This window comes from Rana temporaria, chromosome 5 (genome assembly GCF_905171775.1).
Source record: "Rana temporaria chromosome 5, aRanTem1.1, whole genome shotgun sequence".
NCBI classification, from domain to species: Eukaryota; Metazoa; Chordata; class Amphibia; order Anura; family Ranidae; genus Rana; species Rana temporaria.
In genome coordinates this window covers 109547151-109574013 of record NC_053493.1, presented here as the reverse complement: position 1 = coordinate 109574013, position 26863 = coordinate 109547151, and the positions used below count along the sequence as shown (strand labels likewise).

Genomic DNA, 26863 nt, shown 5'->3' with positions numbered 1-26863 from the left:
CGCTTTAAGTTTGCTAATTTTGTCAATCTGAAATATTGGTGGGGGGTTCAAGGTCATGCTGTTTACAAAGGATGGATGACATAAGAAACGACAGAGTACTTCTTTCTTACCCGCAGAGACGAGGACAACTGCTGTAAACAAACTCATCTCCTCCTCGCTAAGATGCAGTGCTTTAAGCTTCTCGCTGAATTCAAACACTGAGTTCAGCAGCTCGCCAGCTCCCATGAAGCGCAGTTCATCCACATTGTACTTCCTCCCACTTAGAAAGGTGACAGTGCGCTCCTTCGCATCAAACAGTGATGCAAACCGAACCATTAAAACCTGGCAAAAGAAAAGACAAAATAGTAGCATTGTTGTTTTATACAAGAAAAAGGGCTTTAATTACTGCTACAGAAAAATACAAAGACATGATTCATCATTTCCCTAATGCTGTTGTGCTTGATCTAAAATAATACTTGAAATCAGTCCTTGTATTCTTTTGTTGCTGTCTCAGCAATCTGGCGGATGATAGGGGTCTATTCATAAAAATCCTAATGTGCGGATATCTGAGCATTTGCACAGCCATAATGAATCATTTCCGTAATGTGTAATTTCTTATGTAATGTAATTTCTGTAATGTGTCTAATATGTTTAATTTTCTATGATGGTCAGCTCCATCTAGTGGCCATAATGTAGTATTTTCCTGAATTAAGGTATTTCAGTAAATAATGGCGACTAGATGGAGCTGACAATCACAGGAAATAAACATATTAAACACATTGGCCCGGATTCAGATACAATTGTGTATCTATCCGCCGGCGTAACGTATCTCAGATACGTTAGGCCGCCGTAACTTTGGGCGCAAGTTCCGTATTCAGAAAGAACTTGCGCCCTAAGTTACGGCGGCGTAACATATGTGGGCCGGCGTAAGCCCGCCTAATTCAAATGGGGATGTTGGGGGCGTGTTTTATTTAAATTTGGCTTGACCCCACGTATTTTACGTTTTTTTTTTTAACGCCGCATGCGCTGTTCGCGAACGACTTACGCAAACGATATAAAAATTTAAGAAACTCGGCGCGGGAACGACGGCCATACTTAACATAGGATACGCCGCACATACCCCTCATATAGCAGGGGTAACTTTACGCTGAAAAAAGCCAAACGCAAACGACGTAAAAAAAAAGCGCCGGGCGGTGGTTCGTTTATGAATCGACGTAAATAGTAATTTGCATATTCCTCGCGCAAACAAACGGAAGCGCCACCTAGCGGCCAGCCTGAAAATGCAGCCTAAGATACGACGGTGTAAGACACTTACACCTGTCGGATCTTAGGGATATCTATGCGTAACTGATTCTCTGAATCAGGCGCATAGATACGACCGACCGCACTCAGAGATACGATGGCGTATCAGGAGATACGCCGTCGTATCTCTTTTCTAAATCTGGCCCATTATGTGGATTATTCGTGCAGCTGTGAGAATGCACAGACGCTCACACAGAGAATTTTTTTTCCATTAACAGAACTCATAGTTCTAACCCCCGGAAATGTTAGGAGATTGTAAACACCTTCACTTGAACTACAGCTGGCTAACACAAAATAGCTAGGTATGTCTGTGCTTATTCTTTTTAACCACTTGCTTACTGGGCACCTAAACCCCCACTGGTAGGGTGGCACTGGTAGGTAACACTGATAGGTAGCACCGATGACAAGGCACTGGTTGGCACCGATAGGTGGCACAGGTGGGCACAGATGAGGCGATGGCTGCTCTCCTTGATCGGTACCGATGTCCCTCTGACAGCCGCCAGTGATCAGCTTTTTTTTTTCCTCCTCACGCTATCAGCGCGAGGAGAAAAAATAGCACATTACTGGCTCTGTTTACATCACATGATCAGCTGTCATTGGCTGACAGCTGATCACGTGGTAAGGGGTCAGGATCGACCCCCTTACTCCGATCTGTGATCAGCCAAGTCTCATTGACTCGCGAATCACAGAGCGTGCCGCACATGCCCTGCAGGGGGCGTGCAGGCCGCTCGAGCACGGGAGGACCTCATACGACGCCCTTTCGGCAAAGTAGGTCCATCATTCGGCTATAGCGCGGACAGGACGTGGTTAAAGAAACCTGTAATAAAATTTAAAAAATCTGTAGGTTGGTGTTGCAGACCTCTTGAAATATTAGAAATAGTGCATCCTTGCCGCTTAGGGATTACCCTTAAAGTGGGTTCAGGGACAGAAGCCAATGCAAGAGGTGGTTGGGAGTCAAGAAGGAAGGTATCAACAGTACTCAAAAACTATGCATGTATATCATGCAGTGTACAGGAGGTTTAAAGGGGTTGTAAATGTTCGTTTTTTGTGAACACAGCGTCTCCCTGCAGGGATGTAGTCCCAAGGGATGGGGTGAGCACGCTGACTAACCCCCGGCCAGAAGGGCTCGGATGATGGGGGCAAGCTTACTGAGGAGGAACAGGAAGTGAGAAATTCAGACAAAGAAAAAAAAAATTAGAAGGGAAATCGAAGGAAAAGGTAAGTGAACCAACAATGCACTAGCTTAAAGGAACCTATTTAGAAAATAAAAAATGAACCTTTACAACCCCTTTACTAGCAGAGTTGGGAGGGGGGACATTACAGGTCTCTTTTGCCCAAAAAATCAAACTGGTTGCCATTTTTACAGCGGGACTTTAGTTCACATTTCCAGAGCAATTATTTGATCCAGCAAAAGCCATGGTATGCGTTTACTTTTTTGTATTATTGAACATATTGCAGATGCAGTTTGTGAACAAGGTTTATTCAACTGCTACTGAAAAAAAAATACCAACGGCAGTTTTGCGCAAACGGATAATTGCCAGGTTTACAAATGACAGCGGAGAGCGAGAGCTGGAAGTGGCGGAATAGCGTTCCGCCATGTTCCGGCTGTAAAACTGGGTGTTTGAGGTCCACGTGACAAGCCCTGGCGGGATGGATTCGGCCCACGGGCCTTGTGTTTGACATGTGTGCTTTAGAGGTAGCATATGACAAGGTTCTTCCATCTGTCACTACAGCCTGACAATGCAGAATCTTCATCACTTTATTTTTCTGAAGTGTCCATAATTGCAAAATCAAGAATGAGTGTCAAAGGAGACCACAGCTCAGGTAGCACTAACCATAGAAATGTTCCTGTACTGTAAAACAATCAGGCCTAGATTGGTAACTGATATTGGTGGGCAGAACTTGTGGCCCGAGTGTAGTTTTGGGCTCATATGATCTCCTATGGTCTGCTTAGGCTCAGACACAGTTTTATGGCACGTACAAACGAGCTGAATTTCCGATGAAAAAAGTCTGATGGACTTTTTTTCATCGGAAATTCCGATCGTGTGTGGGCCCCATCGGACTTTTTTAGAAATAGAACATGTTTTATTTTTTTCCGATCGTCTGTGTGCAACTCCGACGGAGAAAAAACCCACGCATGCTCAGAATCAAGTTGACGCATGCTCGGAAGCATTAAACTTTATTTTTCTCTGCTCGTCATAGTGTTTTAAGTCAACGCGTTTTGGGCGGTCGAAATTTGGTCTGACAGTGTGTATGCAAGACAGCTTGAACGGAATTCCACCGAAAAATTCCATTGGATTTTAAACCATCGGAAATTCCGATCGTGTGTATGGGGCATTAAAGTACAATCCCCTATTTGTCTTACAGTACAATGCATGTTTATCTCTTGCCTCCTGTATTCTAAAGAGATGACTGTAGTGTCAGTATTACGTTGCTGCATTGCTCTAAGCAAAGATTTATTTAACATAAAGAAGCATAGGTGGTATGTTTTATAAGACTGAACTTATAATAATAAAATCTCACCTCAAACGTTCCAGCTTTCAGCAAGTTAACCTGATCATACTGTGAAAGGTCCCTAAATCCTGGAATGCGCTTGGCAAATTCCACCACTTCTTTCACAGCCGGGGTAAAACTCGTGGAGAACTCTTCCCAGATTTGAGGTCCAGATTTATTTGGGTCCATGTAAGGAGACACGCTCATTGGACAAACCTGCAAAGTTTAACACCTAGTAAGTATACAAGAAAAAGCAACCAAAACATAAATGGATACAAAAAAAGCTGCGCTAAGACAAGTAACTAAATAAAGATCCCTCTTAAAGGAAAATGAAGTATTGAATAAATGTAGTAACACAATTAATACGTGTAGTAACACAATCAATAGGTGTAACTGGTAATGAACCTAGGCCCAGATTCACGTAGAATCGCGGCGGCGTAACGTATGTAACGTATGAAAACTTGCGGCGGTGTAACGTATCGTACCGCAAGTTTTCATCGCAAGTGCCCGATTCTCAAAGCACTTGCATGAAAACTTACGCTGGCGGCCTCCGGCGTAAGCCCGCGTAATTGAAAGGGGCGTGTGCCATTTAAATTAGGTGCCGACCTACTGCGCATGCTCCGTTTTGAAATTCCCGCCGTGCTTTGCGCGAAGTGACGTCATTTTTTCGAAAAGGCGACGTGCGTAGCGTACTTTCGTATTCCCGGACGTCTTACGCAAGGACAAAACATTTTCAAATTTTGACGCGGGAACGACGGCCATACTTTATACAGCACATACGTGGTCTGTGTAAAGTTAGGGCAGCAAAAACATACAACTCCTATTTATTATAGGAAAGAGAGTAGACTTTTTGACTTAAAGCGGAGCTCCACCCTAAAGTGGAACTTCGGCTCATTGGATTCCTCCCCGCCTCCGGTGCCACAATTGGCACCTTTCAGGTGGGGGGGGGGGTGCAGATACTTGTCTAAGACAGGTACTTGCACCCACTTCCGCCATAGACTCTGCAGGGACCTGCGGGTAGTGCGTCAGTCCCCGTCTAACCACCCCCCCCCCCCGTTGTGTTCTGGGAAACACACGGCTACGAGAACACAGTGGGGAACAGTAAGGACGGCGCAGTGTGACTCGCGCATGCGCAGTAGGGAACCGGGCAGTGAAGTCGCAACGCTTCACTTCCTGGTTCCTTCACCGATGATGGCGGTGGGGGCAGCCGAGAGACGAGCGAATGCTGCCGACGTCGCTGGACTCCAGGACAGGTAAGTGTCCATTTATTAAAAGTCAGCAGCTGCAGTATTTGTAGCTGCTGGCTTTTAATATATATATATTTTTTTTTACCGTGGAGCTCTGCTTTAAAGCAAACATATTTTGCCAAAACCAAACAAAGCAACAAGTTTACTTTATTCCCTTCTCACTAGAAGAACGTTTGACTTTCCTTCACTCCTCCTACGAATTCATTCAGTGACCGGGGAAAAGGAGACCTTATATCAAGCTTTAGGCCAGAGCTTAAAACACCACTAAAGGCTCTCTCCCTACCCCTAAAAGAATTCACCAATCACAATGCATCTGCATTATAAGGGGAGAAGTACCACGTACTCTACCTAAAGGAAGCATGCATACCTGATGATGTCTTTTTTTTAGTCCCAAAAGATGCGTTTATTGAAAATGAGAGAATTCTATACTGTTGGGTGGCCTTCACGATAAAAAAAAAAAAGGAAAGCCTTGGTAGGCATGTTGTTGTCCATTTAAAGCTGATCTCCATGTTTCATTTAACTTTAAATAATTAATTTGTACCAAGCTTGTCCAGACAATTTACTTCACTAACAGTTGCAGCAGTTTGTTGATGATGTCATCAGCCTGCTTCTCCACCTCAGCCAGAGGAAGCTTTGTATTCATTCATAGAATGGAACGCTGCTCAGCCCGCCTACATTTTCTTCCGGGAGTGGAATGGGAAGTTCTTGTCCTGCTGTATACCAGGGGTCCTTAAACTCTCTAAACAAGGGGCCAGTTTACTGTCATTCAGACTTTAAAGGGGCTAGACCAGGGGGCTCCCAACTTTTTAAGAAAGGGGCCGGTATACTGTCCCTTGGGCTTTAGGGGGGCCAGTAGAAAATGCAACAGCATCAGTACCCCATTATTGGTTTCAGTGGGAGAAAAAGTGCCCCATTGATGGTGTCAGTAGGGGAAATGGTGCTCTATCATTGATGTCAGTTGGTGGAGTAGTGCCCCAAGGGCCAAAAAAAGCAAGCAATGGGCGACATCAGGCCCTGGGGCCGTAGTTTGGAGACTACTGGGCTAGACTGTGGCCAGTGGCACTAGAAAATGCCCTGGCGTCAGTGGGATTAAACAATGCCACATCGTCAGTGGGGATAATAAAGTCCCATCAATGGTATCAGTGACAGGAATAGTGCTCCATCGTTGGTGTCTGCAGTGCCCCAAAGGTAAAGGCAAGCAAAGGGTCACATTCGTAGACCACTGCTGTATACTCTAAGCGTGTTATATAGGGCCAAAACAACTAATCGATTATGAAATTAATCGATTACAATTTTCTTAATCGATTAATCGGCCAGTAACATAATGGGGTTAAAAAAACTAAAATTAGCCCTTTATAGTACAAAAAGGCAAATCGCTACTGTAAATATTACTTTCACTGTCCCACCGTAAAAAAAATGAACCCCTTACAGTAGCGATTATTTGCTCTTTTTGTACTTATTTTTGTTTTTTAAACCCCATTATGTTACTAAACATCTTAGGCCTCACACCTCTGTTTTTTGGTGCTTTTTGCACAAACACACTACAGTTCATTTACATGTTTTCCTATGGGACACGTTCACATCCATGATTTTTTTTCAGCTGCTGCGTATTTGGAAGGGCAAGGAGTTTTTAACGCAAAACGGTGCTATTTTTTTTTTTTTTTTGTTCAATATACTTCAGTGGAGAAGCTGCAGAAAAGCATGTAATGTGTTTTTGCAGCAATTTGTGTTTTGGAATCTGCCCAACAACAAATTGGCCCAAAAAAAAAATCAAAATGCTAATTTTTTTTATTTTAAGGCTTTTTTCCGATTAATCTCAACAATAAATGGCCAACTAATCGATTATGAAAATAATCGTTAGTTGCAGCCCTAGTTTTATACGCAGGGGGCTGTGGAAAGTTTCTTTCCTGAAACTTCCCTGTAAAAGTTAGGGTGCGTGTTACATGCCTGTGCCTGTTATACGCTGATAAATACAGTATTTTTGTACAATATTTTCACAGTGGAAACCCAACATACTTGTGAGTACTTCTAATCAATAGATAAACCAAAAAAGTTTGTACCAAATACATTCTTTTTCCTCTATTGCACGGATAGCCATTCATGCGCTCAGTCTGAGACACGTCAATCGTGGGTGTTTTACTGAACTCCTTGTGGGAATAGCTATTGGAAATGTTTATGTTCTGTTCATTAGAGTAGTAAACGGCATGGGAATAGGGACAACCCATGTTGTTTTTGCCCCTATGTTGTCCATTCATGTTGTTCTGGCTTTCACCAACAGGACAGCGAGCAACGTTGACAACACTATCGAATTGAATATTGTTACTGTTACTGTATTTAACATTGTTCATCCTTTCTTCCTTGTAGTGGCTGGCTTCGCCTTTAAATTCAGAAGTCTCCTGATTATACATGAAGGTCTCTCTGTGAGCTCTAGTTACTGTACCAATGACATCCTCCTTACTAATGTCTGAAGATGGAGGAGCTGGATTAATTGAAGATGAGGATGGTAGCGTGGGGCTTTTTTCGGGATATTGCTGAACCTTGCTGTCTAGGTTTTCTTGAACAGGATGGGGCACAGGTGGCAAAACTGATGGTGAAGCTTGGTAATCTGGCAGTGCTTCTTGAGGTCCCGAGCTACCAAACTGACTGTTCATCATAGTCTTCATGGCAGACTGCATTTCCATCAGCATTCTTTGTTTTTCACGCTTTGGGATGCGACCAAAACGAACAGCTGTCGAAGAAAGACAAAGCGAGAAGAGAAATGAAAGAAAGATAACCCTAATTCACTCCCATCTTTGACATATAGCCAATACAACCAATGTTGTGAGCAAGCACTTTATATCCATGTGAAATGTCAACCTTGGTCCTGTAATGTTTATCTGGCATGCGACAAAAAAAAAAAAAAAAGATTTCTTCTAAGCAAACATCTCGTTCCAGCGTGTGCACACTCTTCTTTCTACATAACCGATAAAGGAACTACCATGATTCTGTCTTTGGATGATGCATCAGATATATTCTCAAGGAGGATAGGAAACTTAGGAGGGGTCATTTATGTACAAATGAAAGAAAGCAATCAGGAACACAAGTGGAAATGTTGCCTATAGCGACAAAATTCCTTATTCAAATTTTCCCAGACAATTAACCACTTCCCACCTGTATGACATCCTGGACTTTCAGTGGTTGTACCAGGATGATGCCTGCAGCTACAGGCATCATCGTGGTATCTTTTTTTTTCCGGCAACGGCAGGGGATATCCCCCTCCCACCAGCACCGCCCTGGGCTCTCCCATGCGAACATGGAAGCGGTTATCTGACCCGGTCTGATCGATCTGACCCATCTCTTTGGTCCTGGGAGGCCAGAAGTGACATCATAATGTGAATGGTTCCATTACAGGCAATAGGGCTTAAAGCCGAAGTAAATCCATAGATCTAACAGTTTCAAAAACAGTTACATTTTTGGCACATGCCAGGAATGTAACAGTCACATTGGATGTGCTTTCAACTAAACTGTTAAACCATCCAATTGCTGGTGTCATAACCGATCACATGTGCAGCAACATGGCAGTTGAAGATTAACGGAGGCCAAGATGGCAGCTTCCTTGGCCTCCACTTTAAGGCTCAATTATTTTTTTTATTTTTTTTAAATAATACCAGGATAAAGATACTTATTTTACTTTTTTTAAATAGTGACAGATATTTTCTGTTAAGTTCAATAAGAATTGAAAATAACAGTCACATGGTTGAAATAAAGATCCTTATTTCTGTGTTATGCCTCGTTCGCACCATGGTGCAGACAAAAAAAAAAAAAAACAATTGTTCTATGGTTACACCACAACACTGGTATCGCGTGCAGATTTTTTTCCGTGCAGGAATTTGCAATGTGTATGCAGTTTTCTGAACGTGAAAAAAACTGACATGACATCAACATTGACATGCATAAAAACTGATGTGAAACTGATGTCTCTTTTCATGCACCTATGGTGTGAACGAACACTTAAAAGTTTTTTTTAAGAGAGCCCTTTATGTTTTAAAAAATAAAATGTCACTTGGTCCATTTATGGAAAAGTGACAATGTTGTCTAAGGGCATTACCTGATGTAAAAACCAAAATGCAGGTCAGAAGGAGGTCAAATGCAGGTTTAAATACACCGGTTATTGAATTCTGATTGATTTCAAAAGTGTGTCAAACTAATGTCATCAACACAGGCCCCCATAAAATGCAGGATCTTTGCCGAGCTTCCCTACTGCTCCGTTCACCTGTGGGAAGCCTTGGAAAGAACCAGAACATTTGCTTATGAGGAAGCATGTGACCTTATTTTCATACCAGGATGTAGAGATCTGTGGCCAATTATCAGCCCCGACATCATATAAAGCTGTAGAGGGGAGAAGGACATGGACCCTCCAACACAGATTGACATGAAGCAGACACAGGTATTACACTGGGCTCCATCAGGATAACGGAGAGATGAGGAGCGGCAATGTGAACTATCAAGAGAACCTGTCACTTTGACCTGAATGGGCAAAGTGACAAGTTTTGTTTAAAAGAAAACAAGAACAGGAGGAGATAATGTATTTACTGTTAAAACTGCTTTTCAACCTGTAGCTGCTTTCACTGAGAATGTAAATGATAGAACACAAACACGGTTACCCCCTTGTGAGAATCTCACCCCATAGGCCCATTGGCCAGTTTACTTCCAGCAATGATAAATGTGTAAGGCTTTTCACATACCATCCCTGGACATGCCGACAGACAAACATTTCTTGAAGCGGCATTGCTGGCAGCGATTTCGGTTCATCCTCATGATAGAACAGCTCTCATTCTTGAGGCACTTTTTGTACTGGATGTTTTGTTGTATGCTTCTTCTGAAAAAGCCCTACAAACACACAACAACCCCTTAACAAATTGATATATATATATATATAAAAATATATCCGAGTGCATTTGTGTATCATTAATTTTTGTAAAGGAAATCAGAATGCAGAATTATCTGGCAAAGAAAGATCTGAGATAACAGGATAAAGAAAAATAATTCTATTGATCCTAAAATTCTATGAAATATAATATTATATTAAATAATAAATCTAAATTTAATTAATAGTATTCTGCACTGAAGTGACTAATCCAAGTGCCAATCATGAAGGCAATAACCCCCTATCACCACCCTAATAAAATAATTACCTCACAAGTTGTGTTTACCATTATTTGGGTTAACGCTACTAGAGTTAGTAACGGCCCTTTTTAAACTTTTTAACCCATAAAATAATTTAGATCTCATGGAGCAATTCATTGGGAAAAATGCCCCCCTTACAGTGGTGGTCAGAATGCCACACATAAAGACAACTAAAAAGATCATTGGTGTCATGGCACTGGCTCTGCCAAGTGGCATTGGCCTTGCAATTATGAAGACACCGTCATAATGGGAGGTAAACCAGCCACAGCTTAAGAGACATATTGGCCCGGATTCAGAAAGGATTTATGACGGCGTATCTCCAGATACGCCGTCGTAAGTCTGAATGTGAGGCGTCGTATCTCGGCGCCTGATTCAAAGAATCAGATACGCCAGAATTTGTCTAAGATACGACTGATGTAAGTCTCTTACACCGTCGTATCTTAGGTGCATATTTACGATGGCCGCTAGGGGCGCTTCCGTATATTTCCGCGTTGAATATGCAAATGAGGTAGATACGTTGATTCCAAAACGTACTTGTGCCCGTCAGATTTAGCTACGCCGTTTACGTAAGGCGTCGGTCCGGCGTAACTTTACCCCTCATAAAGCAGGGGTAAGTCATGTTAAGGTATGGACGTCGGAAACGTTGTATTTTACGTCGTTAGCGTAAGCCGTCCGTGAATGGGGGTAGGTTACGTTCACGTCGACTAAACATTGAGTCGGCGTAACTTTGGGAGAAATTTCGACGTGATACTGAGCATGCGCGCACATGCGCCGTTCGTTAAGCGCGTCATTTACGTGGGGTCACAATTCATTTCCATACAACACGCCCACTGCCTGGATCATTTGAATTAGGCGGGCTTACGCCGGCCCATATACGCTACGCCGCCGTAACTTCGGGCGCAAGTTCTTTCTGAATACGCTACTCGCCTGACTAAGTTACGGCGGCGTATCGCATATGAGATGCGCTACGCCCGCCTAAAGATACGCGATTCTTTCTGAATCTGGGCCACTGACCTTAAGGACATGTCTGAGCATGGTGGACTCTTAACCTTTAATCAATTGTAATTACTATACTAAAGAGCTGACTTTTCATTTGTGAAGCACTGAACCAAAGCTGCAATGTTCCTGTATGTGCAAGTTAACAGTACTGCAAAATTAAAGGACCCCATCACAAAAATATTGCATCCTTACAACCGTATGCGCTTAACACAGGTAATGTTGGCCTTTTTTTATACATTTTTTATATAGGCCATTTTTCGGACACATTGTTCTGCATGAAAATTTACAGAAAAAAGTAATAAAAGGAAATAAAATACTAAAAAAAGAATTTATATATGAAAATCTACTATTAAAAGTATTAACAGCATACAGTTGAAGGGATACAGTCTTATTTAACCACTTAACGACCGCCCACTGTATATATACGTCCTATTTTTAAAGCTGAATATCTCGGTAACGGCAGCAGCTGCTGCCAGAACCGGGATATCCACCTTTACAGCGGGCGGCCGTGTAAACGATAACGGCGGTCTCCGCGGCGGATTCGCCGCAAGATCGCCGTTATCGGTGGCGGGAGAGGGCCCCCTCCCGCCGCTTTCCGGAGCCGTCGGTAGCGGCGGAGGAGATCGGATGTTGCCGCCTGGAGATTGAGGACTGTAGTGAGGGCAAGATGGCCCCCACCCGTCCTCATAGCTCTGCTGGGCGGAAGTGACATCAAAACGTCAGTCCCGCCCAGCCTCTTAAAGAGACAATTTTTTTTTTGTCATTTTTTTAAATGACAAATTTTCCTTTTTTTTTTTTTTTCTTGCAATGAAGCCTAAATATGAGATCTGAGGTCTTTTTGACCCCAGATCTCATATTTAAGAGGACCTGTCATGCTTTTTTCTATTACAAGGGATGTTTACATTCCTTGTAATAGGAATAAAAGTGATAAAAAAAAAAAAAAAAAAAATATTTCAGTGTAAAAAATAATAAAATTGATAAAAATACATAAGAAAACAAAAAAAATATGTTTTTAAAGCGCCCCTGTCCCGACGAGCTCACGCGCAGAAGTGAACGCATACGCGAGTAGCGCCGCCATATGAAAACGGTATTCAAACCACACAAGTGAGGTATCGCCGCGATCGTTAGAGCGAGAGCAATAATTATAGCCCTAGAGCTACTCTGTAGCTCAAAAAATGCAACCTGTAGAATTTTTTAAACGTCGCCTATCAAGATTTTTAAGGGTAAAAGTTTGACGCCATGCCACGAGCGGGCGCAATTTTAAAGCGTAACATGTTGGGTATCATTTTACTCAGCGTAACATTATCTTTCACAATATAAAAAAAATTGGGCCAAATTTATTGTTGTCTTATTTTTTAATTCAAAAAAGTACATTTTTTCAAAAAAAAGTGCGCTTGTAAGACCGCTGCGAAAATACGGTGTGACAAAAAGTATTGCAATGACCGCCATTTTATTCTCTAGGGTGTTAGAAAAAAATATATATATAATTTTTGGGGGTTTTAAGTAATTTTCTAGCAAAAAAAAAAGTTTTAGTCTTGTAAATCCCGAATCTGAAAAACAGGCTTGGGGCTTAAGTGGTTAAAGTAGAACTATAGGCAAGGGGATTTTAGATAGAGCAAGGGGAGGGTCATAACCTGTTTGTTTTTCGCCATCTATGTCCTATTGTGGAGATTTCCCTTCACTTCCTGTCCCAAAGCCAAACAGGAAGTGAGGGGAAAAACTTTGCAAATTAAGGGAATTCCAGATTTCCCTTCTATTACTTTTCTGGGGACAACCCAAAATTTGGGATTTTCTTTTACTTTCAATGATAATGGTAAACAGGACACAGAGGGGGTGTATCTCCTGAACAGACAGGCATTTTAATCCCTCTCCACTCTATCCAAAAAAAAAAAAAAAAACGTGTTGCCTTTAAGTATACTTTAACCACTTCCATACCAGGCACCTTCCTGCCCAAGCTAATTTTCAGCTTTCAGCACGGTCGCATTTTGAATGACAATTGCGCAGTCATGCTACACTGTACCCAAACAATTTTTTTATAATTTTGTTCTCACAAATAGAGCTTTCTTTTGGTGGTATTTGATCACCTCTGCGATTTTTTTTTTGCGCAACAACTAAAATAAAGTTTTTATTTTTTTTCTGTACATTTTTTTTGTAAATAAGTATGTTTTCTTCTTCAATTACGGGCACTGATATGGTGGCACTGATGGGCACCGATGAGGTGGCACTGATGGGCACCGATGAGGCGGCACTGATATGCGGCACTGATGGGCACTCATAGGCGGCACTGATGGGCACTCATAGGCGGCACTGATGGGCAGGACTTATGGGTGGCACTGATGGGTACTTATAGTTGGCACAGATGGGCACTGATAGGTGGGCACTGGGCATGGATGGGCACTGAGGGGTGGCACTGATGGCATTGCTGGGCATCACTTGCTTATTTACCAATTTGTGCCAGTCAGTGACCATGTTGCCAGTCAGTGCCCATTTGTGGGCACTGATTGGCATCTATTGTGGTCATTTTTTTTTTTTATGTTTATTTTATGGTTGCCCCATTCCCTGGTGTTTTTTTATAGTTGCCCCCTTCCCCGGTGGTCCAGTGTGGGCATAAACAATCAGCGCGAACCCCCCGTCAGGAGAGCCGCCGATCGGCTCTCCTCTACTCGTGTCTGTCAGACGCGAGTGAGGAAGAGCCGATCAACGGCTCTTCCTGTTTACATCGTGATTGGACACGGCTGATCACGTGGTAAAGAGCCTTCGCCAGAGGCTCTTTACCGAGATCGGAGCTGCAAGGTGTCAGACTGACACCCCGCATCACCGATCGCCACGCGCCCCCACGGGTGCACGCCGGCATGTTATCCTGCTGGACGTCCAGTCAGGACAACACAACCGCTTCCCAGACGTCAATTGTCTATTGACCGGCGGGAAGTGGTTAAACAAATTTTTAGAGGTTACATGTGTAAACCTCATTTATTATGCCTAGAAGGAACGTCAAGGACTCATTTACATTAGCGGCAGAAAACACATAAACAGTGGACCACTTTTGGAGGTGATAAGGTGATAGGTCGCCTCCTCAACACCTCTTTTATCCCTGAAAAGCTTGCAAACACTCCGCCGCAACCATGTGTATTGCACAGCTCCATTTATTTGACAACAGGGTAAATTATTTTGCTGTAGCAGGTGTACTACCCTCTCCGGCCAGTGTGTTGGGTTAAGACGGGCACTCGGGAGTAGGTAAAACCACGGTTCAAAAGCCTATTTTTACTGCCCCCCTGTCTGAAAATGTGAACGAGCTCTAACTCCTCATGCTTTCTAACCCAGTGGCTATGTATGCCACCTCATAATGCCCAATATCTTTACAGGTATCACACCTTTAAAGTGTTTTTACAGCAGTGTCATTTCTCCAACTTCACCAAGTTTAAAGCATGGGTACACAGTATCAGAGGAAAGTTTGCAATCTGTTTCTGAATTACTAAACATAAAACAGTCTTTGGCTTCTTAAAACTGTAGTGATATTTACAGTGGCCCGGATTCACGTAGAATGGCATATCTTTGTGCGGGCGTAACGTATCTTATTTACATTACGCCTCCGCAATTTTTACAGGCAAGTGCCGTATTCTCAAACGAAAGTTGCGGCGGCGTAGCGTAAATAGGCCGGTGTAAGCCCGCCTAATTTAAATGTGGTCGTGTGTTATGTAAATGTTATGTGACCCCCACGTAAATTACGCTTTTTACGAACGTCGCATGCGCCGTCCGTGAAAGTATCCCAGTGCGCATGCTCCAAATTAACCCGCAAGAAGCCAATGCTTTCGACGTGAACGTAAATGACGCCCAGCCCTATTCACGAACGACTTACGCAAACGACGTAAAATTTTCAAAATTTGACGCGGGAACGATGTCCATACTTAACATTGGTATGCCGCATCTACGCCTCATATAGCAGGGGTAACTTTACACCGGGGAAAGCCTAACGTAAACGGCGTATCTGTACTGCGTCGGCCGGGCGTACGTTCGTGAATTTGTGTATCTAGCTGATTTACATATTTCTAGGCGTAAATCAGCGTACACGCCCCTAGCGGCCAGCGTAAATATGCAGTTAGAGACGTACGCCGGTCGGATCTAATACAAATCTATGCGTAACTGATTCTAAGAATCAGGCGCATAGATACGACGACTCAGAGATACGACGGCGTATCTGGAGATACGCCGTCGTATCTCCTTTGAGAATCTGGGCCAGTGTGTCTTGGCAGAGGTGTAAAAAGAAGTTCTCAAGTAATAGTCCTGAGACCAACTGTATATCATACAGAAGAAGAAGACACAAACCGCTACTATTACTTTTTTTTTTTTTTACTAATGGCAATTTATAAGCCAAATCCGCTGTGTGAATTTAAGGATTATATAGCAGCTGGATAAAAACTAACCATATATACTCAATCTGTGTATGTGAAACACAAACAGTTCTGGATAAAGAGCTGACCAGAGAAAAACATATAAACAGATCCTTCCTATAAGACCTCACATTTTGCTCTCCTTTTGTAAAATATTTCCAGATCTGGAGGATCTTGCAGAACAAATATGAAATCTCTTAATAGGTATAGAAGTTGTTATGTGATGAAGCAAATCTTTACCTTACATCCCTCACAGGCGTGGACTCCATAGTGAAATCCAGAGGCTACATCTCCGCACACCTTACACAGAAGTATCATCCCATTGAATTCTAAAATATAAAAAAAGTTACAGGCATAGATATACAAAAGCATAATAAAATAAAAGTAATAAGGCATATAATAAATAGGTTTGTGGCGTTAATCTAGTGCATACTATTTACCTCATAGAAAATATCTTATCTAGGTATGTGTTAGCCAATGGTCACATTGAGGGCGGGTTTGAAATCGTGCGATGCATTCCGATTTCGGGAGCAATTTGACAGACATTTGAGCGGGTTCATGCACAGGTGTCTACACAAATCGCCTCCTAAGTCACCAAAAGTAGTACGGAAACTACTTTGGGAATTGGTGCGGCACTGCAAAGTCGGTGTCACACCAATTCGGACGGTGCCATTGCTGGCAATAGCCGCCGATTTGGCATGCGATTTGACATGTCAAATTGCATGTCAAATCGGCTCAATGTGAAAATGGGCTGAATGTCATATATATTTATTCTCTTTGGTGCAACTGCACAAGTAATGAGTATCTGTCTCATGAAATAAGCCCAACAGGACTCGATGGATTAGGAAAATGCTATCTGTCAGTAAGGCCCCTTTCAGACTGGGGCGGGAGCCGCGGTGGCGGTATAACGCCGCTAAAAATATCGGCGCTATACCGCCGGGATTGCCGCGGGAATCAGCCGCTAGCGGTGCGGTATTAACCCCCGCTAGCGGCCGATAAAGGGTTAATACCTCTATAGAGTCGCATTGCGGGCGGTATTGCCGCGGTTTCCCATTGTTTTCAATGGGAAGGAGCGGTGAAGGAGCGGTATACATGCCGCTCCTCTCACCGCTCCAAAGATGCTGCTGACAGGAGATTTTTTTGTCTCCCGCCAGCGCATCGCCTCAGTGTGAAAGCCCTCTGGCTTTCACATTGAGTCTGCAGTGAAGGAGTTTTTCTGGCGGGATAGCAGCGCTATTTTTAGCGCTGTACCGCCTGAAAAACTCCTCAATGTGAAAGGGGTTTTAGGATCTGCCTGACAGGTTCATGGTGCTAGAAGGAGAAGAGAGCAGAGTGATGATTCTATCATGCCGTCATCCCTTCACTGCCCAGTCACAGGTGATTTATATAGGGAGAATTCAATTACATCAGATGTGCCTTAAAGGGGTTGTAAAGGTAAAAATGTTTTCTCCTAAATAGCTTCCTTTACCTTAAATCCAAGGTAAAGGAAGCTATTTAGGGGATTTTTTTTTTTTTTTCACCTTTACAACCCCTTTAACTACCCAAACAGCATTGGTGCCACATCCCAGAACAAAACAAAAAGATCAATATTATGGAGAGGATTTTTACAGGAACCAATGAGAACCAATATAATAAAATACAAAAATTTTACTGTAGAACAGCTTAAAAAACAACTTGTAGGTTACAATTCATACAGATTACATTTGCATAACATGAAGGGGTCCCTCTTTGTCATTCATGCTTCCGTGATAAATGGAGACTTTAACGTTATGCTCATGTGATCTGTATAAATTTTACCCTACATATTGTTTTTTAAGCCATTATACAATAAAATACAATAACAAAAAAAAAGCCTAAAAAAACAAATGCAGCCACCACGTCTAATGATTGCTAGGCTGCAATACATTACATTTTTGATTTTGTATTTAATACTGCTTTAAGTTCAAGTTAGGGTAAAAGCCATCTATCATTAGGTATATTAACTGCAAAAGTTTAATTACAGGATACGTATTACTCACTTGAGGTGAGGCCTGCATGGCTTTTGGTCAGGATTGCTGCACTTGTGTAGGTTGTCCTTATGCACAGTGTGTCCACCTGTTGGTTCCTCTGAGATTCCTCCAGGTTGAAGAAGAGGTTTCCAACGGAAAGGTCACTTTTTCTGGTGTTCCCATTGCCACCGCTGCCATTGCTACTCCCTTCAGAGGCAGAACTGCTGGGGGAAGATGGCAGAGAGGACGAAGACTGGAAACTGAAATTGGAGCTCTCACTGTGGCAGGAGGAAGGGCTGGAGGCTGAGCTGGAGGAGCTGATGTATGCAATGACACCACCTAGACAAAACAGTGTAAAACCAATTAATGATTTAAAACAGTTATATCATGAACTCAGTTTAGATAAAACCCATATGCTTATAAAGACTTTTGGATCTCCAACCGAACAACTGGGTCAGAGTAAAGAATGAGCTGAATAATAACTGCAAACACTATGAAATGTAGACATCGTATGAGTGTATCCACCACCCTGCCTCTTCAATATCCTGTCATTGATAAGTAGGAATTGTGTTGATGATCATAAATATGTTGAAAATAAGCAATAACCAATGTTCCTAGACAGAGATTTGGATGGATTGTATTTCAGTTGGAAATTAAGGCCAGGTTCATATCCATGTCCATTTTTTCCCAAAGGCATAAAAAAATAGAAAGGAACAGAAATATTCTATTATCCTCCATCTAGTAGTAAGGGGGGTCTAAAATCCCTGGTGCCAAAACATTACGGAAAGTAGGTTCTTGTTTATATAGAAATCTAAAGTAATTGTTATTAGACCTCCCCTACTAGAAAGAAGCATAATAGAATATTTTTGTTACTTTCTGTTTTTTACACCAGTGACAAAATGGTAAAGATTGCAAAACATTGCAAATTTATGTTAAAAAGAGGCAAGAAGTTCCAGCAAATGTTATTGGAAAAAATAATAAATGTAAGGAATGTCTTACATGTACAACAGAATGGGTTGTCTATATTCTGGACTGTCCGTGCGGCCTGCAGTATGTAGGCCACACGTCTCAACACCTCCAGGTGCGATTAGGGGTGGTAAAATACTGGAGGGGGTGGGGGGTGATTTTTATAAGGTAGCTTATGAAGAAATTTGTGTTGGCTATACAAGACAAAAGTACTTGCTTCTGCTGACCTTAATATCCAAGAGATGTATCACAGTCCAATGAGCATCTGAGCAGCAACCATTCAAAAGGATTATACCCCTGAGGGGAAGGAGTGAATAGACCCATTTAGGGGTCTTCAGGGGAGGTGAGGGCATAATTAGATTGGTGGAGGGACTTGTCACCTTAAAGATTTATTCACAGAAGAATTATTTTTTCACAGTGATTTATAATTAATCACATCATTCAAGACTTTCTATTCACTCTGATTTGGCTCTTTTGTTTATTTCTATACACATGTTCACAAGGACTTTTATTTAATTTGTGTCAAGAGCATTATAATTGCATTGTTTTTCCCTCAGGAATTCATACACATTACAGTGCATATAAAAAGGATTTCTAATTTACAATTAGCCACTGGGTGGCACTGTTTTACTTTATCACCGTTGTATATACTATTTTGATTTAATAGGTAGCGATTCACTATTTTATTATTATTTTATAGCCAATTTCCATATCAACAACGCTTCAAGGCACAAAACATAATAGGTAAAATATCAGTTATTGCGAACAGGGTAGGTCAACAACTAGGAAACAGGTCAGATAGATTATATCACATATAACTTCCAATAAGTATTAAACTAAAAAAAAAAAGTTCCCTCCCTGGAGTTCTCAAATCAAGCTGAATCATAACAATGTATACAGGATCCAATGACGAAAAAGCCTGAGGCCAAGCAAAGGAGAGAAGTCAAAGAAGGCAAGGGTGAGAAGAAGGCGGCGAACGAAAGACCTAGAACTTACAATCGCAGAGTAGACAAAACTAGCCAAGTGTGGGAGAAAGCGGAACCTGAACATAATATAATATGCCCATGGTTCCCAGGTCTGCTCAAAGAGCAAACGTCTTTCATTTATCACACTAGCCACCTTCTCATGCAACATGAACCAAGACATGTTATGCTGCATGCAGGCTGATAGAAACAGTAGGAGATTTCTCTGCTCCTACTACTTTAATTTTAGCTGCAAGCACCATAAAATAAATTATTATTTTCACAGGACGTCGTGTATCCTCTGGGAGATCGTTCAGCAGAGCCACAGAAGGTTGATCTATGGATAACCCGTGACCTTGATGATCATAGAAAAGACTATGACAGTAGCCCCTAATAATATTCCCACCATATGTGGAGCATCGTACCTCGTAAGGTGCATCCTCTAAAGGTGTCCACTGAGTACATTCTGGCTAGGCGAGCAGGGACCAAATAGCAATCTGGCGGCATTTTACGGGGCAAACTTGTGGTTTTTGAGGGGGAAAACTGGCAGCAATTGATGGGCACAGTGGCAAAAATTGATGGCATGGCACAGTGGCGACAATTGATGGGCACAGTGGCTGCTTTTGATGGAAAGGCACTGTGGCGACAATGGATGGCACAGTGGCGACAATTCATGGGCACAGTGGCGACAATTGATGGGCACAGTGGCGACAATTGATGGGCACAGTGGCGACAATTGATGGGCACAGTGGCTGTGTTTGATGGCAAGGCACAGTGGCTGCGTTTGATGGCATGGCACAGTGGCGACAATTGATGGCACAGTGGCGACAATTGATGGCATGGCACAGTGGCGACAATTGATGGCACAGTGGCGACAATTGATGGGCACAGTAGATGCGTTTGATGGGCACAGTGAGGCTGCAATTGAGGTTTTGGGGGTTTTTTTCGTTTGTTTGCGTCCCCCCAAAAATGTTGAGCACCAGCCACCACTGGTATCTAGCAAGTACACCTGAGTATATGAATGGCTGAAATCTGTGGTACAATTCTAACATTTAGTGGGCAATAATGGTGCACATGGTTAAACTTTCTAAATTTTAATGAAAAGCTGGAAGAGTCCAGTTATGTGACCTGTCAAAGTCGTGTGATTGTCAATCCTTCCAATCAGAGTTTCCTCTGCAGTGTTACACAGCTTGCATTTTATAAATGAGCCATAAAATACATGCCATGATGTGGAGAAACTTTGCAGTGCATAGCTGTATCTTCAATACATCATAAACTCCTTCCATTTTTTTTTTCCATTTTCCTTCCATCCTAGCCTTTTTTAATGACCCATGAGGATGCCCTTCATTGCAAGAAGACAATATGGAGGATTGAAGGGCAGGAAGGGTGGACTAACTGGAAGTATCCAAAGTAGCTGAGGGTCCAGGTCTTTGACAGACTGCTGAAGGTATGTGCAGTCACCTCTAGTTATGCCCAGGTAACTTGTCACAGACATACTTCTCATCTCTTAAATATATTGTTAAAAGTGTCTGGTAACACCTGTAGTAGATACATTGGAAAATGTCTGTGGATCCTGTTATTTAATACTGTAACTTCCTGTGCTCCCTGCTGCATTCTTATCAGCTACATTTTTCCGAGCTATATCTAAGAACTACAAAACACCCCCCCCCCCATGTTATGTAAAAAAGGCAAGGTGCTTGTAGTCTTGCTCTAGGGCAGTCATTGTCAACCAGAGTTATGTGGAACCTTATGGTTCCTTGAGTTGTGGTTGACTCACCTCCTATTTAAAGGTGCCTATTTAGTTACAGAACCAACCTCACCTGGCAATGCCACCAGAAATACACCAATTAAGCTTTTAGCTACTGCCAAGGTTGTATTCTTTCTTCTGACCACTAACGTAAGAGGCATTTTGTCACTGACCCCAATTAATAGTTTTAGCCCTCAATTGACCCATCCAATCTTAACAACCTACGCCCCATCTCCTTGCCCCCCCCCCCCCTTTTTATCCAAACTCCTTGAAATCTGTTATACAACGGACTGAGCGACCACCTTCTTGATCCCCTTCAGTATGTATTTCGTCCTCAACACTCCACAGAAACTGCTCTCCTAAAACTAACAAACGATCTACTAACAGCCAAAACCAATGGACACTATTCTGTACTCCTGGACCTCTCTGCTGCCTTTGATACGGTTGACCACTCCCTCATCCTCAAAAAATTACACACCTTTGGCCTTCATGACTGTACTCTTTGCTGGTTCTCTTCCTACTTAACCAAACGCATGTTTAACATTTCTCACAATTCTACTTCCTCCTCTTCCTTTCTCTGTTGGGGTCCCCCAAGGTTCTGTTCTTGGACCTCTCCTATTTTCAATCTACACCTCCTCCCTGGCTTCCAATACCACCTACAGATGATAGCCTCCCATGGCTTCCAATACCACTTCTACGCCGACGACACCCAAATCTATTTCACTACCCCTCAGCTCACTCCCTCCGTCTCCTCACGTATCACTCATTTACTATCAGATATATCAGTCAGGATGTCACACCACTTTCTCAAACTCAATCTATCCAAAACCAAATTTATACTTCTTCCTTCCCGTGTGCCCCTTCCCATGATCTCTCTGTCAAAATCTATGGCACAACTATAAGCCCATCCCTGCATGTCAAGGTACTAGGTGTAGTCCTGGACTGTGAGTCTCCACACGTCCAATCACTGTCCAAATCTTGCCGGCTCTACCTCTGCAACATTTTGAACATACGCCCTTTTCTAACCAATGACACAACAAAGCTCTTAATTCACTCCCTCATCTCTTACCTCTACATAGTCTATTCCCCCCTTCAATCCATTATGAATACTGCTGCCAGACTTATCCACCTTACCAATTGCTCTGTGTCTGCTACTCCTCTCCGCCAATCCCTTCACTGGCTTCCGCTCACCCAATAAATTAAATTTTAAAATACTAGCAACTACTTATAAAGCCATCCACAACTTAGCCCCCAGCTACATCACTAGCCTAGTGTCTAAATACCAACCTATTCGTTCTCTTTGTTCCTCTCCAGATCTCTTGCTCTCTCGCTTCCTTGTAACCTCCTCCCACGCTCACCTCTAGGACTTTACCAGAGCCTCTCCAACCCTTTGGAACGCCTTTCCCCAATCTGTCTGATTATCTCCTACTCTATTAGCTTTTAGACGGTCCCTGAATACCCTTCTCTTCAGAGAAGCCTACCCTACCCACACCTAACAACTGTATTTTCATTTTCACCATCAGCTCATCCCCCACAGTTGTTACCTTTTGTTCCACTTGACCCTCCCTTCTAGATTGTAAGCTCTAACGAGCAGGGCCCTCTGATCCCTCATTTATTAATTTGTATTGTAAGTGTACTGTTTGCCCCATGTTGCAAAGCGCTGAGCAAACTGTTGGTGCTATATAAATCCTGTATTATTATAATAATAATAATAATAATAACAAATAATTTTTAGTAATGGTTCCCAAGACCTGAAAATTATTTTTGGGGTTCATCTGGGGGTAACAAAAATTTGAGAAAGGCTGTCGTAGAGTGACAATGCTGCTTCTCTATAGAGATGGTACATTTGAGTGAGCATGTTGTCACCCCAGGACAGAAGGTGCGTTTTCTGAACAGCTCACCGATTGCTTTCACTTGTTGCCTGGAATTGTCGTTTAAGCTTGTGCGAAATTCTTAGACATATATATATATATATATATATATATATATATATATATATATATATTTATATATTTTTTTTTTTATAACACACAATCGGATGACCCAAGCCACGTGACTTGGTAAAACAGCCAAAATAAATGTGTCACACAGTGTGACATACTTTGAATATTCAAACTTTACTTGAGGGCATCACTTACAGTAATTGTACTTGTAGAATTTTTAAGCTGACATTTTTCATTGTAAGAACATTTGTTTGTTTCTTTAATAATTAGTGGGGTGAAATCGTTCTTTGTTTCTGACGTTAGTAATAAAAGCATGTAAAGGAGCAGAATGTTTTGTATGAGGTTTTCGTTTTAGTAAAGGCCATTCATTCCAAAAATCTTAAAAGCAAATAAAATCTTGAACTACTTTCAAAACGGCATTTAAATTTACTGAGAATTTTTGCATTAATTTTCCTAAGAATTTTCTAATTGAGCACACATTACCGTTTCTATTCACACAATATCCTTCTGTCTACATAATAATGTACCGAACTGGATGATTAAAGCCTCGTGCAACCTGAACGCTTAGCCCCAGTGCATAAGGCTCCATCATTTACAGTAGATGCAGGTGGAAGGTACAGACACAAAGTCCAGCCCTGCTGACGCTTAATGTGTCCCTATATTGTATTAGTCAGCAAGATATTCTGAACAATTTAAGCTCTCTATAGAGTCCTATATAGTCCTGCTCCAAAGAAAAAACGACTGTGTTTCCCCAAAAATAAGACCGTGGCTTTTATTAATTCTGGCAACAAAAGACACAGTAGGGCTTATTTTCGGAGTAGGTCTTACCATGTAATGTGCCGTCTTCTCTCCTCCTCTCTCTCCCTGCCTGACAGGAATCCCCAGTGTGAACCGAGTCAAAATGCCTTTAAAATCCTATAATCCACTCTATTACAGTGGTATATAATGTACAATGTGTGTGTTTCTCTAATAGAATTGTGCCAAATACCTTCATTATAGCGCTCTCTATAAGTGAGCAACATGTGAATTTTTTATTTTAGCAGTGTTAGAAGATCATAGCAGACTAAAATAGAATAATAATAATAATAATTTTTAATAGCATGAAATGTCAGCATATCTTGTGCAGTACTTGTAACATAGAATTATCTGCTTAAAGTGAAGGTTCACCCGGAAATGTTAATTTTTTTTTTTTCACAAGAAAGGAAATGTTAATTTTTAACATTAGATTGAGGCTCATTTTGTCAAGGGGAATCGGGTAGTTTTTTTTAAAAACGAAGCAGTACTTACCGTTTTAGAGAGCGATCTTCTCCGCCGCTTCCGGGTATGGGCTACGGGACTGGGCGTTGCTATTTGATTGACAGTCTTCCGACAGGCTTCCGACGGTCACATCTATCGCGTCACGATTTTACAAAAGTAGCCGAACGTCGGTGCGCAGGCACCGTATAGAGCCGCACCGACGTTCGGCTTCTTTCGGCTACTCGTGACGCGATGTATGCGACTGTCGGAAGACTGTCAATCAAATAGGAACGCCCAGTCCGAAGACCATACCCGGAAGCGGCGGAGAAGATCTATCTCTAAAACGGTAAGTACTGCTTCGTTTTTAAAAAAAACTACCCGATTCCCCTTGACAAAATGAGCATGAATCTAATATTAAAAATAGTTTTTCGGGTGAACTCCCGCTTTAACAGGGATTTTATTAATCAAGACTGCCGATATACATGAGAACTATTACCGGCTGCTACTACTAATAAACTAAAAACAAAAAAAATACAATGACCCTAATAAGAAGTCAATTTACCCCATTACTCAATGAATAAAAATAAATCTCAACATGCACCCATCAAAGCTACTCCTGGGGGCAGATAAACCAATGAAATGAGACACAGAAGCGTTCATCTATTGTCAGGAGCGGCTTGGTAATTCAGTACACATGTTCTGATGGCTCCTTAGGTCAGATCAGATTTTGAGCACCAGCCACCACTGGTATCTAGCAAGTACACCTGAGTATATGAATGGCTGAAATCTGTGGTACAATTCTAACATTTAGTGGGCAATAATGGTGCACATGGTTAAACTTTCTAAATTTTAAAGAAAAGCTGGAAGAGTCCAGTTATGTGACCTGTCAAAGTCGTGTGATTAATCAAGACTGCCGATATACATAAGAACTATTACCGGCTGCTACTACTAATAAACTAAAAACAAAAAAAATACAATGACCCTAATAAGAAGTCAATTTACCCCATTACTCAATGAATAAAAATAAATCTCAACATGTACCCATCAAAGCCATTCCTGGAACACTGGGGGCAGCTAAACCAATGAAATGAGCGTTCATCTATTGTCAGGAGCGGCTTGGTAATTCAGTACACATGTTCTGATGGCTCCTTAGGTCAGATCAGTTGTTACATAATATCTTAGAAGCAGTCACATTCCCTCTCCATGCTAAAAACACATGTTTAGTTAAGAATGGCCTTGTGTCTCTTTGAGTCAAGATCAAAGCAGCTGAAACACGTGTTTGCTCCATGCTGAGCATCTCGAATAATGAAAAAAGGCATCTGGTGTAACAAGACAAAACATAATCAATACCACGATTTCTTAGGTTTACTGTATTGTTTCCCAATGACATACCCATCTGTAAGAGGCTACATGTGCCATACTAATAATTGCAATACATCATACCAGGACCTAGATTAGATTGCCCACTGAAGAAGGAGCATGATTTAGCCAGTGCTTTTTACAACTATGATGAAAGATGAGCATTTGACTGCCAAAAACTATCAATTGTTTGGTCAATATATCATTCAACGCTATATAAAAATGTCCAAAGGTTTAGATCAACTGTGAAGTTGACAAATAATTTAAATTTATAAGCATTAAAGCCCCATTCCAGGTTAAAAAAAAAAAACATTACAATGCAACCCCCACCCCTAACAGGTCAAATGCCTGTTGAAGTGATTGTAAAAGTTTTGTTTTTTTAAATAACTAACATGTCATACTTACCTACTCTGCGCAAGGGTTTTGCACAGAGCGGCCCCGATCCTCTGTTTCTGGGGTCCCCTGGCGGTGCTCATGGCTCCTCCTCTTTATTGAGTGCAGGCGCGTGAGTCCTGTTGCTACGTCTATTGACACAGACAGCAGGACTCGGCCCCACCCCCTTGCTCCTGTGTCACTGGATTTGATTGACAGAAGGGGGGGGAACGATCGCAGGTGGCCGGCAGACATTGAGTCTGCTTGACCCACTGACTGGCTCCCCCCCGCTGGCCAATGGGAGCACGCGCCCACAAAAGCGAGATCCCGCGCCGATGTACACCTACAGTGATTCACGGGATCGTGCCACCTTGCAGCAGTATAATGACCGCGGCTGGTCGGTAAGCAGTTAAATAAGATAGCTGTGCCGGGGTGCTCTTGCGCATGTGTCACAGCAGACACACACAGCAACAAATTCTTGTGCGCCATCTTAGAGCTACAGCGCATTCGCGGCTCTGTGTACACACAACATACTGCGTGGCAAGTCGCGTGCTCCATGTCCATGTTTGCCCAGTAGCCATGAACGAGCATGCACTCTGGCGTACGCACGTGCGCCACAGCGAACCAAGCTGCACATCGGCGTACCTCTGTGTACAGACTCCCCGTAAAGTAAAACGACAAAAGACAACAGGAAAAGGGTACCCTAATTCAATCAC

General features: G+C 42.2%; 1 protein-coding gene across 1 annotated transcript in view; it reads right to left on the bottom strand.

Annotated features, from left to right (window-relative positions):
* NR1D2 (nuclear receptor subfamily 1 group D member 2) overlaps window positions 1-26863 on the bottom strand; it is a 49413-nt gene that overhangs the window by 4372 nt on the left and 18178 nt on the right. The window contains exons 2-7 of the mRNA XM_040352996.1: window positions 17593-17901; window positions 15815-15903; window positions 9746-9890; window positions 7082-7749; window positions 3805-3990; window positions 111-321 (exon numbers count right to left, since the gene is read on the bottom strand). Coding sequence (XP_040208930.1) covers window positions 111-321; window positions 3805-3990; window positions 7082-7749; window positions 9746-9890; window positions 15815-15903; window positions 17593-17901 — 1608 coding nt within the window. The remainder of the gene's footprint in view (window positions 1-110; window positions 322-3804; window positions 3991-7081; window positions 7750-9745; window positions 9891-15814; window positions 15904-17592; window positions 17902-26863) is intronic.